The sequence below is a fragment of the Carassius gibelio genome, chromosome A3 (genome assembly GCF_023724105.1).
Source record: "Carassius gibelio isolate Cgi1373 ecotype wild population from Czech Republic chromosome A3, carGib1.2-hapl.c, whole genome shotgun sequence".
Taxonomy (NCBI): Eukaryota; Metazoa; Chordata; class Actinopteri; order Cypriniformes; family Cyprinidae; genus Carassius; species Carassius gibelio.
Window position 1 is genome coordinate 13,189,930 of NC_068373.1, and position 12,653 is coordinate 13,202,582.

At 41.0% G+C, this 12,653-nt stretch overlaps 1 protein-coding gene across 6 annotated transcripts in view; it reads left to right on the forward strand.

Annotated features, from left to right (window-relative positions):
* Positions 1–7,466, forward strand: part of LOC127947592 (C-Jun-amino-terminal kinase-interacting protein 3) — a 31,706-nt gene extending 24,240 nt beyond the window's left edge. For 4 of the 6 annotated variants that reach the window (XM_052544675.1, XM_052544680.1, XM_052544677.1 and 1 more), the window contains 8 exons: positions 3,783–3,850; positions 3,974–4,122; positions 4,208–4,379; positions 4,733–4,846; positions 5,322–5,360; positions 5,896–6,057; positions 6,200–6,340; positions 6,424–7,466. In XM_052544675.1, the coding sequence (XP_052400635.1) occupies positions 3,783–3,850; positions 3,974–4,122; positions 4,208–4,379; positions 4,733–4,846; positions 5,322–5,360; positions 5,896–6,057; positions 6,200–6,340; positions 6,424–6,542 (964 nt within the window). In that variant the 3' untranslated portion in view covers positions 6,543–7,466. The remainder of the gene's footprint in view (positions 1–3,782; positions 3,851–3,973; positions 4,123–4,207; positions 4,380–4,732; positions 4,847–5,321; positions 5,361–5,895; positions 6,058–6,199; positions 6,341–6,423) is intronic. The other 2 variants (XM_052544676.1, XM_052544679.1) reach the window with 1 other exon arrangement.
* Positions 7,467–12,653: the final 5,187 nt, after the last annotated feature.

Consider the following 12,653-nt stretch of genomic DNA (forward strand, 5'->3'; position numbering starts at 1 on the left):
CTGATTTTAATGTTTTTGAAAGAGTTCTCTGAATTCATTAACGATATTGTTTTTATTTTATTTGTTTTTATTTTTTTATTTGTATTTTTTTTTAAATAATTGTTTTTAATACGTTTGAAAATGTACTTCTGTGTTGGCAAAGCTGAATTTCCAGCATAAATACTCCAGTCTTCATTGTCACATGATCTTTCAGAATCATCAATTTGCTGCTCAAGAAACACATATGTAACCAAGATGTTCCGTTTCAGTCAATCAGTATCGACGTCATGTCGGTGACCGACAAATTGGGATCCTCTACTAAAGCGCCATATATACTGCCCCTGCAAGTGCCCTGTGCGAGCCACCCACACTGCTTTTTTGGTGTAGGCCAGAGCTCGCAAAAAGAAAACCACTCACTGTTGTCGTAGCACTACCCACTCAGTGTGATTGGATAACACTAGGAAAACGTACCTATTCCACTTGGAACAGGGATGCTGCGGAAGTCCCATCTTTCCTGAAAGAGGTCTCGGGAGCAAATACGAATATGAATACCCATTTAGGTACATATTGACAATTGGAGGGGATTGTAACCCTCTTGGAAATGGCAGAAGTCTGCCAGGGAAACACCCAAACTACCCATTTGAGGTGAAATCACAGGAGGATACTGGCTCCACACAAAGGATACAGAATATAGTGAACATGTTGGGGGTTGCACAGCCCGCAGTTCTACAAATATTTGTCAGCGAGGTGCCACGAGCCAGGGCCCAGAAGGATGCAACACTCCTAGTAAAGTGAGCACGCAACTTGAGCGGGCAGGGCACACCTTCTACCTGATAAGCCAGGGTGATGGCTTCCACAATCCAGTGGGCTATCCTCTGCTTAGAGATGGCCTTCCCCTTCTGCTGGCCTCCGTAACAGACAAAGAGCTGGCCTGAGGTCCTAAACTTTGTATCCAGTCTACGCTTGGATGGGACAGCAAAGATAGGGCTGGGTCTGCCTCCTACAAGGGCAGCACTTGCAGGTTCACCATCTGATCTTTGAAGGGAGTAGTGGGAACCTTGGGCACATAGCCGGGCCTGGGCCACCGGATTTCCTGGGAGTCAGCCAGCCAGAGCTCTAGGCACATATATTTGACTGAAAATGTGTGCAGGTCCCCTACCCTCTTGATGAAGGCCAGTGCAAGCAATAACAGAGTTTTCATTGAAAGAAACTTCAGCTCGAATGAGTAGAAAGGCAGATATGGACTCTGCTGTAGCATTTTAAGCACTAGAGACAGGTCCCAAGAGGGTATGGAGGGGGGCCCGGGGAGGATCTATCCTTCTGGCCACCATAAGGAAACTGATGACCACGTCATGCTTACCTACTGACTTCCCTTCCATGGGGTCATGGTTTGCAGTGATCGCAGCGACATAAACTCAGGGTGGAGGGAGACAGCCTTCGCTCCAGCCCTTACTGCAAAAAGGAAAGCACAGCTCTGCATCTCCAGGAGTCTTCACGACGAAAATAACACCACTCAACAAACAGGTTCCACTTCAAGGCTCAAGCGTGTCTCATAGACAGTGCTCTCCTCGAAGTGATGGTGTCCTCTACCTCCAGGCACCAGACATGAAGTTTCCAGAGGTGCCCCATCTCTGAGTCAGTAGATCCTTCCTCAGAGGAAATCTGCCAGAGAGGGGCTGTAGCAAGGAGCATTAGTTTGAGGAACCATGTCTGGGCCAATATGGTGCCACAAGCAAGACCAGCTCCTCGTCCTCCATGACTTGCACAGTGTCTGTGCGAGAATGGCTCACTGGGGGGGTGGGGGTTTGGGCATACTTGAGTCCATGCAGAGTGTTCCCTTGGTCAGGGAGTAGAGCAACTGGCAGTGAGAGGTCTCTGAAGAGGCAGAACCTTCTACTGATATGCCAGAAGCAGAAACGGTTTCCCATCCTCATATTAGCTGGAGGGATCAGCTCTATCACATCCTTCGTCAGTAGGACTGCAATCTCTGCATGCAAGACAGGAGCATCAGCTGCCTTCACTGTAGTGATGGTCTGATGGTTCAGCGAGACAGCGAGATGGGCTGGGTAGCCAGGCACCCAGAAACCATGCAAGCGGGACCAACGAAACCACCGCTGTAACCGCAGTGGGGCAGGGAGGTGGAATGCAGGAGTTTGGCTTGTGAGTGGAGCGAAGAGGGGTCTTAGTATGTAGTGCAACACTTACCTGGTTTGCAGAGGGTGCATGAGTAGGACTTTTGTTGATGCTCTCGAACCGCCCGCTGCTGCCGGCTGGTGAAGGAGGAGGATGAGTGAGGTCTGGTGTTGGGCCATCTGCAGCTTTCAGTGCTCTCCTGGGAGCCAGAGATAGAGAAAACTGCTCTTTTGTTGAGAATTTGGGTACTGTCAACCAAAAGACCAATTGCAGGGTAAAACGAAACAATAGATTCTTCACCCGGCCCTACTCTGGGGGAAGGAGTGCATTCACCATCTCCTGAAGAGCAGATCCCTCCATCTCTGGGTCGCCTGTCTCAGACCTACTAGCTCTTCCGCTTGCCACCAGGATTGACGCAGGCCTGGACAGGCAGGGCGACCTGCCTATGCCCGGCTCCACAATGCTGCTTGTCTGGAGGCTGCTGCAGAGGTTGCTGCGGATGCTGCGCCGGAGTGAGGGCAAACGCAGGGGGCCACCCTCGGCAATGATCAGACTGGGGTGTTAAAGCCAGGTGGAAGCACAGGGGCATTGAGGAACCTTACCTACTAACCCGGGAAGGGAGCAACAGGGCTCCTCACCAGAAGGAGGTGCACTTAGGACACAATTGCTACTGACTGCTCCACTTGAGCCCTCTCTTCTCGGCGGCCCGGGAAAGCATAGCTGGATCCGATTCAGGCATTTGATCCCAGAGGGTGACAGCACAGCTGAATCTTCCTCAGATAGCTCTCCCTCCCATGCAATGATCGACATCCAGTCATCAGGAGGAGCCCAACAGAATACCGCTAGTAAGCACTTTGAAGAGGGCCCAGCACATTCCATTGGCTGCTCAACTAGATCAAAGGTGCTAGAGGATTGGTGGTCCCCTGAGAGTTAGTTCCCTGAGGGGTTTGCCACCACTGTGACCCTCAAATCACCTGTGCTACTGCCGGAAGTAGCGAAAGCTGGTCCAAAGCTCCGAGATGGTAATTTTCACGCAATGGGAACATGAGTCATCCACAAATGCCACCTCAGCGTGTTTAATTCACAGACACGTGAGGCAGCGATCTTGACCATCATCCGGCGTCAGGTAATGACTGCATCCAGAAACACACTGTGTGAAATGGCATCTTTAAAAAGATGGTCCGTCAAAGATGCACCTGTGAAATTCTTTTAGAGAAAATTGCTCATTCAGGGAAATGGCTGCTTGCAGCACAACAGGGGGGGCGGAGTGTGCAACCCACTCGACCACCGCTGAATCGCCATGCTGCCAAAACCATAAGCTTACAAGAGTTTAGTTTACACTCGAAGTAGATTGGTCTCTCAAATTGAGATCCCAATTCGTCGGTCCATGACGTGACGTCTAGAGTGACAGACTAAAAGGGAACAGTTTTGCTGCTTAATATTTTTTTGTGTAAACCATGATATTTTGTCAGGATACTATAATAAATAGAAAGTTCAAAAGCATTTTTGACATATGTTTTGTAACAATATAAAAGACTTTACTGTTACATTTGACCAATTCGATGCATCCTTGGGGAATAAACTTTTTGAATAGTAGTGTATATAAAAAGAATAACACCTACTATATGAAAAAATACTAACATTTCTTACTTTGTCTCATTGTGTTTCAGACATGTGAAGGGGAGAGTTTTGGTTGCGTTAGCTGATGGAACTCTTGCAATCTTTCATAGAGCTGAAGGTTTGCTTCATTTTTCTAATGTTAAACTTGTGATAAAATGGAAAACGGTTATTTGTTAAAACAATTTTGTAAATATTTCTCATTCATGCATATTACAATAACAAATGTGAAATATAAACACAGACGGACAATGGGATCTATCGAACTATCATCTTATGGATCTGGGAAGACCCCACCACTCCATTCGATGCATGGCTGTGGTTCATGACAAAGTCTGGTGTGGTAACAAGAACAAGATCCACGTGATCCAGCCCAAGAGCATGCAGATTGAGGTGATTCTCAGATAGTGAATGTTATGTCTTCATCATAATCTTCGTCTTGGGACATTTTTTTTATCTTTCTCTCTCTTTCATGTAGAAATCATTTGACGCTCACCCACGCAAGGAGAGCCAGGTGAGACAGCTGGCATGGATTGGTGATGGTGTCTGGGTTTCAATCCGGTTGGATTCTACGCTCCGCTTGTACCACGCACTCACACATCAGCATCTGCAAGATGTGGATATTGAGCCTTATGTCAGCAAGATGCTGGGTAACACTTCTCACTTTGTTGCTGTGACTTCAACACTTCTGATTTATAGCGTTCTGTGTAGAGATTAGTTTAGAATTGAGATTGCCTCTTCATGCTGTTTTTTTACTTTAATTTAATTTAATTTTATATTTTGTTTTATTTTACCATATTTATAAAAGCAATTTAACATAAAATGTCAACAAAAAAAAAGTCAATGTAATAAAATAAGATTTTTATATTTAAATATGTTGTTTATATTTATTGGTCCTTTATTCCATTTATTGAAAGATAGTAATTTTGCCTTAAATTGATCAAAGATCAGAAGTCGCAATAAAATGTTTTACATTGTTTACAATGTTGTCTGTGATTGACAGGTACAGGAAAGTTGGGCTTCTCTTTTGTCAGGATAACTGCGCTGCTGATTGGAGGAAACAGACTGTGGGTGGGGACTGGAAATGGTGTCATCATCTCAATCCCTCTGACTGAAAGTAAGTCTAAGGGGTATTTGTATGCACATACACTTTATTGATAACAAGGTCCTTGATCATCTGAACCATTTCCTTACCCTTCACTGATCAACCAAAACATTTCTCTGTCACTGGTTTATGCTGGTTAGTGATACTTTTGATGGTCAATCAGCTTGTTCTTGCTCTTGCTCATTCTGAAGCTGGCTGACCAAGGATCTCTTGCTGGTTAAACTAGTTAAGAGGCTTGATTCTCATCATCTTTCGATTTCATTGGGTAGCCACCACCCTGAAACTTTAATGTCATTATCCCAGATCATTAACCACTAAGTCAACTTCCTTAATCCCTTAATTATCCAATAAACCCTGTGCCTCCTCTTGTCAGCTCCTTTCTCCTCTTCTTTATTCCCTTACTGTACCATTACCCTCTTTCTCTTCGTCTCATGAATGTTGCTCTCTTGTCCTGCCTTGTTCCCCGTCCCACTTCCTTTTCCTGTAGCCGTAGTGCTTCATCGAGGGCAGCTCCTCGGACTGAGGGGTAAGTGTGGAGAGTTATAACTGTCATTCTTATCATGTCACATCACACTTATTTTCGGTACTCAACTTAGGTACTTCTTTCATTTATATTTCTTTGTTTGATAAACTTGTTTTTTTAAGTTGTTTTAGCATGTTTGGTCATGGATGAATTACCTCTGTCCTACTATCCCCATTATTTTGTGTTAATTTTTTTGAAGTCATATAAAATCTACATATACATATTTATCAGAAGAAAATATATTTTTCAAAAAAAAAAATTCATTCACTCCATCGTTCAATAGATTATTTTTTTCAGTGGTTTCAGCTTGTTTTAATTACGAATGAATTTCCTCTACCTTCATTATGTTTACTATGCTTAATTTTTTTTCCCATGCTTTTTGTCTTTTTTAATATCTGCTGCTTTTTTTGCATGCTTTGATCTCTTTATTACACTGTTCTTCTCTGCAGCAGTTTCATTTATTTAAGCACTGGCAGTCCTTGTGAGTTTCTGCGTTGGTCGTTAAACTTTCTGATTGGTGCTTTCTGTTCTCTTGCAGCCAATAAGGTGTCACCCACATCATCGGGGGGCGTGATCCACGTTTATGCAGATGACAGTAACTCTGAGAAGAGTAGCTTCATACCATACTGCTCTATGGCACAGGCTCAACTCTGTTTCCATGGACACAGAGATGCTGTCAAATTTTTCGTGTCAGTGCCAGGTTAGTGTCAATTTTAAATATATAATTGTATATATATAAATTTTACATGTAATTTTAGACATATTTATTAAAGTATATTTATTTAAGGATATTTTAGACATTTATATAACTATAACATGCATGCATCTCATGTTGTTTTCAGGCGATGTGTTGGCCAGCCTGAACGGTAGCGTGTTGGACAGTCCATCAGAGTCTCAGGGCTCCTCAGCGGACACAGAAGCACAGAGCCTTCAGAACGTGCTAGTACTGAGTGGAGGAGAGGGTTATATCGACTTCCGTATCGGTGAGAAACAATTAATACACTACATTAACATGTTTGTTTGGTCATATAACTATTAATGGCATTTACTCATTCTCTTTTCTCAGGTGATGGCGAAGACGAGACAGAGGAAGCAAATGGTGAAACTCCTCAGATGAAGCCAGCGTTGTCTAAAGCAGAGAGGAGTCATATCATTGTGTGGCAGGTGTCTTATGGTCCGGAGTGATATGAACAGACAGCTCCTACCTGCCCCCCTTTCCGCCCTATAATTCCGCCCCCAAAGATGAAGTATGAATCCTTTCTGTAACTATGCCCCGAATTCTGTTCCTAAGCTATGTAACTCCAACAAGCCTTGTAACTACCCCTTGAAAGTCTTATATTCACCCCGTTAGCCTGTATTTTCCTACCCTCTATTATAACGACCTGTACGATCCTTCCATCCACCTTGTAACATTCCCTTCCCAATAAAAACACAAAGTTCAAGAACTTGCTGCATCCTATGACTGAATGGCAATTTTAAATGCAATATAAATAGCTTAAATCAGTACCAAACTACATTCCTGACAGAACTACACAGTTTTTGCCAAATACCCCGACCTTTGTTTTTACAGTCCGTCAGCACGCAGCTCACTGAAAGACAGCAACTCATCATGAGCTCAAGAGACTTCAGAGATGAGAGGATTCATTTTGGAAGAACCAGCTAGATGTGTAATGAAATACAACAGGGGAAAATACAAACAAGACCTCAATATGTAAATAATAGAAAGCATCATGGACTGCAGAGAGAAATAGTATAGAGTGAATACTTGAGGATTATTAAATAAGTGGTCAGGATTTGTTGGCTATCTAGCACAACCCAAACATGTCCCAATGCCATTTCAGCTCGTTATAAAGTGAACATGTAAAAGAATATTCAACCAAGCTAAAAATCATTTTAAACATTTGCAGCTATCCATTTCTCAAGCTCAGTGAGATGTGTGCTGACTAGCACTGCTAACTTCCCTCTGGGATTAAGAATGAGGCTAAACTGAAGCCTTTGATTGGACGAGGTTTGGAAGAGATAGTCGTCCCAGTCGCATTGTGTGTAAATCATCACTCTGTGTTCTTTCTGTGGTTAAGTTAAGAAATAAACATGTTTATGTGCTGAATACTTCTGACTCCAGCGCCATCATTTGTTGAAACGCTATCATAACTTAATGGTATTTTCCTTGAATTATTAGGCAGAGCAATACTTTATACACATTTGCACAAAATATTTAATGGAAAATACACAAAAAAATTTTTTTCCCAATATTGTGAAACTAAAGTGAAAGACATTTGTTACATACAAATAAACTGTGTTCTTTTGAACATTATATTTATCAAAGAATCCTGTTTTCTCACAAAACATTAAGAAGCAAAAAAAGTTTTCAACAAATGTTTCTTGAGCAGCAAAAAATTATAAATTATTCTAAATAATAATTATGTATTAAAATAGAAAAGACTTAAAATAATAATATTTCACAACGTTACTATTTTTACTAGATATTTGACCAAATAAATTCTGACTTTAAGCATGAGACATACTTTTGCTAACAATTCAAAAACTTAGCAAACCCAAATTTTTATAATAGTCTACACAAAATAAGAAAGAGACAAATGAACAAAGGAATAATTTATTTGTAAAGTAAGGCACCCTTTGGTCAAATGATTTCCAAGCACTAGAGTAAGACAAGGTATTACTGGGATATTCAAGACAGTTATTCAGAACATGCTGGCCCTTTGCCATTAGGGCCCGAGGTGCGAGGACCTTCTTGTATCTGCTTTGTCTATTATTAGGGCTCAAGCCTGGATGGCGATCGTCCTATTGTTTTCCTTAGGATTATTAGGGCTCAAGCCTGGAGGGCGAGAGCCCTATTGTTTTCTTTAGGATTATTTGTTATTTGGGCTCAAGCCCAAAGGGCGAGAGGCCTATTGTTTTCCGTAGGATTATTAGGGCTCAAGCCCAAAGGGCGAGAGGCCTATATTGTTTTCCTTAGGATTTAGGATTATTTTTTATTATTAGGGCTCAAGCCTGGAGGATGAGAGCCCTGTTGTTTTCCTTAGGATTATTTTTTATTATTATTAGGGCTCAAGCCCAAAGGGCGAGAGGCCTATTGTTTTCCTTAGGATTATTTTTAGGGCTCAAACCCGAAGGGACGAAGAGCCCTATTGTTCCCCTAAGGATTATTAGGGCCCGAGCCAATGGGCGCAGAGCCCTATTGATTGTTCCCCTAAGGATTATTAGGGCCCGAGCACCGATGGTGTGAGGACCCTCTTGGAATTGCTCCGTTTATTAGGGCTCAAGCCCAAAGGGCGAGAGGCCTATTGTTTTCCTTAGGATTATTTTTAGGGCCCGAGCACCGATGGTGTGAGGACCCTATTGTATCTGCTCTGTTTATTAGGGCCCGAGCACCGATGGTGCGAGGACCCTCTTGGAATTGCTCCGTTTATTAGGGCCCGAGCACCGAGGTGCGAGGACCCTCTTGTATCTGCTTTGTTTATTAGGGCCCGAGCACCGAGGTGCGAGGACCCTCTAGTATCTGCTTTGTTTATTATTATTATTATTAGGGCCCGAGCACCGAAGGTGTGAGGACCCTATTGTATCTGCTTCGTTTATTATTATTATTAGGGCCCGAGCACCGATGGTGTGAGGACCCTATTGGAATTGCTCCGTTTATTATTAGGGCCCGAGCACCAAGGTGCAAGGACCCTCTTGTATCTGCTTTGTTTATTATTATTATTAGGGCCCGAGCCAATGGGCGCAGGGCCCTATTGTTCCCCTAAGGATTATTAGGGCTCAAGCCCAAAGGGCGAGAGGCCTATTGTTTTCCTTAGGATTATTTTTTATTAGGGCCCGAGCCAATGGGGGCAGGGCCCTATTGTTCCCCTAAGGATTATTAGGGCTCAAGCCCGAAGGGGCGAAGAGCCCTATTGTTCTTCTAAGGATTATTCTTCTTCTTATTATTTTTTTTATTTTTTATTAAACCTTCCGGGGGTTTTTGGGGGCCTTAACATGCTGAAAAACTCTTGAAAATTGGCACACACATTGGAATCTGCGGCCATCAGGACGCCACAGAGACTGGGACCCGGGCGTGGCACAGGGGCTCTACAGCGCCCCCTGGAACACAGTCAGAAATCTTGAACCATAGCTCACACACACTAGCATGTATTTATATGAAACTCAGTACACTTATAGATGTCATTGAGCCGAACAACTTTCACACTTTATGTCATAGGCTCCGCCCAGTTATCTACCTATGAAAAATAAAAAAATAAAAATAAACAAACAACAACACAGATTGATACAGAACTCAGAAATGTTATTGTGGATTTATGATAAAATGAGCCTGTAAATGAATTCATACTCCAAGAAGACACATGTAGTTCACACCAAACTTTTTCAACATGATGCCAATATACTGAAGATGTTAAATTGCGAATGGGTTTAGGATACCTTAAATGGTGTGGCCATAGCGATTTATGAAAGTAACATAAAAAAAATACAATAGTTATTTTACTGTATCTTTAACATTCTTCATTCCAACTCTTCATATTTTTTTATATATGTAGAAGTCATCATTTGAAACAAGCACAGTAAGTTTCATAGCTTTATCATGTCCAGGAGCCAGCATAAAATTAAAACTATCATAACTTATAAATCAAGCTTGCAATTCTTAGTACCACTAATGGCCACCAGATGGAGCTATAGGATTACTTTTAAATAATTATTGTAGAAACGAGAATGATTTAAATTATTTATAGAAATCTTTCAAAGAAAAATAATATGTATTTTACTGATAAAATGACCCTCACTTAATTAGAATAACATGCTGAAGTATTGTGAAATACTGTGTATTAAGAATAATTCTTAATAGGCTTTATGGACAGATACGTTTTGAGTGACTCTTGAAGGTTCAGCACCACATCCTCTTTTACCACTGTTTAAAGAATTTATCTTACAGAAAAGTTGCGAATGAATTTTGGATAGCTTGAATGGTTTTGTCATGGTGATTTTTTGAAATAACAGTAAAAAAGGAACCAGTAAATGTCTTTTCTTTTTTTAAGTGCAGCTTCTAAACACTTCAAAAAAATTTACACATAGAAGACATGTCATGCTGATGAAAATATGCATAGTTTCATGACTATACAACACTATATGGATGATAGAAAATTAAAAAACTATCATACATCTGATGTCACTGTCCCTCTGTCACTGTGGGTAATGTGTGTGTGTGTGTGTGTGTGTGTTTGTGTGTTAAGTGTGTGTGCTGAGTTTGTGTGAATGTGTGGGAGAGGGGATGGGCTATGTGTCAGAGAGAGAGAGAGAGAGACAGAGATAGGGAGGGAGACTGAATCATCTCTTTAATCACCAGAATTATAGGTCAATAAAATCATTACAAAACACTAATAAATTATTGAGAGAGAGAGAGAGAGAGAAACATCTTAGAGTTAACATCTCTTTAATCACCAGCAGAAAAAAATAAGTAATTTTGTGTTGTTGTTGTTGTTTTTTCATCATTACTGCAAATATCTTAGGCCTCAACATCAACAGTTGCTGCTTTATATAGCCTTCTCCTAAAATTAATAGTCATTAGTAAGCATTTTATAAATACAGCTATAATTAAATTGTTCATGGTTTATATGCACATTTATTTTGAGGAGATTAAAGGCTGTAATCTTCCTAAAAAATTTTTTTTTAATAAATTAATAAATAAAAAAAAACAAAAAAAACAAACACAGAACTCAGAAACAAAATTGCAAAAGTTTATATTAAATTTTGTTATCAAGTGTACAGCTAATAATAATAATAATAATAATAATAATAATAATGCATTTTATTTGAGGCGCCTTTCAAACCACTATAGGTCACCATATAGCAAGTAACAACAGTAACAATATTAAAACAAAAAATAACGGCAAATAACAATGTCAATAAAAAACACAATAATATTAGAATAGCACAACATATTGTGGAATACTACATTAAGACTTTATATATAGGCTTTATGAACAGATAGGTTTTGAGAGATTCTTGAAGTACTAGCATCACCTCTTGTACGACGGTTTGAGGAATATATATTCCAGATAGTACCGCCACTCCCTATATGCAGAGTACGCAGTCTTCATAGGGCACCAACTCCCAGAGGGGTCACCATCCCAGTTGCTCATAAAAAAAAAATAAAAAAACGCGCCATTCTCCCATCCACGCTCGCGACCGCTCGGACATTTGCGGATGAATGTTCGTAATTGATGGATGAACATCTATGCCCGGGTAAAGGACATCAGCAATCCGGCACAGAAAAAAGAAAAAGAAAGTAAAAAACAAAACAAAAACAGGCATAAAGTTGGCTTGACATTGGACATTCGAGAGTCTCAAATTTAGGGACCGTCTCTAAAGTTACATGTGATATTGTTATACATTTTTCTAACGTCAGTAGCATTTGAAGAGAATGACTTACAGTCATAAAAACAACTGTAATTGTTCATCTAGGTGACAGCTATAATGCACAATTAAATTGAATGTTTGATATTTATTAAAACAAACTGTAAGTCATATGTAAATTATGCTACTTTTTCAAATGGGCTCAAACGCAAATTTGAAGCTCAATAGCATTTGAGGAAAAAGACTTGCAGTCATAAACAATTGTAATCTGTTCATTTAGGCTTCAGCTACGACTTATACATTTTTTATATATATTAAAATAAAGTGTTAGTAAAGTTATATATATTGTTCTGTATATGTGATTTCAAAGTCTAGAAAATTTGATTGCCAGAGGGTAACTGTAAATGCTTATGCCCGCTGGGCACAGTTTTCCCGATGCCACCGGGGTGGCGTTGCACTGACGGCTTGAGCCCGCCATCGCTGCTTGCAGCTATATTTAGGGCCCGAGCCAATGGGCGCAGGGCCCTATTGTTCCCCTAAGGATTATTCTTCTTATTATTATTTTTATTTTTTATGAACCTTCCGGGGGTTTTTGGGGGCCTTAACATACTCAAAAACTCTTGAAAATTGGCACACACATTGGAACCTGCGGCCATCAGGACGCCACAGAGGCTGGGACCCGGGCGTGGCACAGGGGCTCTACAGCGCCTCCTGGAACACAGTCAGAAACCTTGAACCATAGCTCACACACACTTGCATGTATTTATATGAAACTCAGTACACTTATAGATCTCATTGAGCTGAACAACTTTTGCACTCTATGTCATAGGCTCCGCCCAACAGGAAGTCAGCTATTCAGGGCTGTTTAAAAAAAGCATGCTCTGGAATTTGAAATACTCCTCTGAGGACTTTCAACCGTTTGCTTCGAAACTC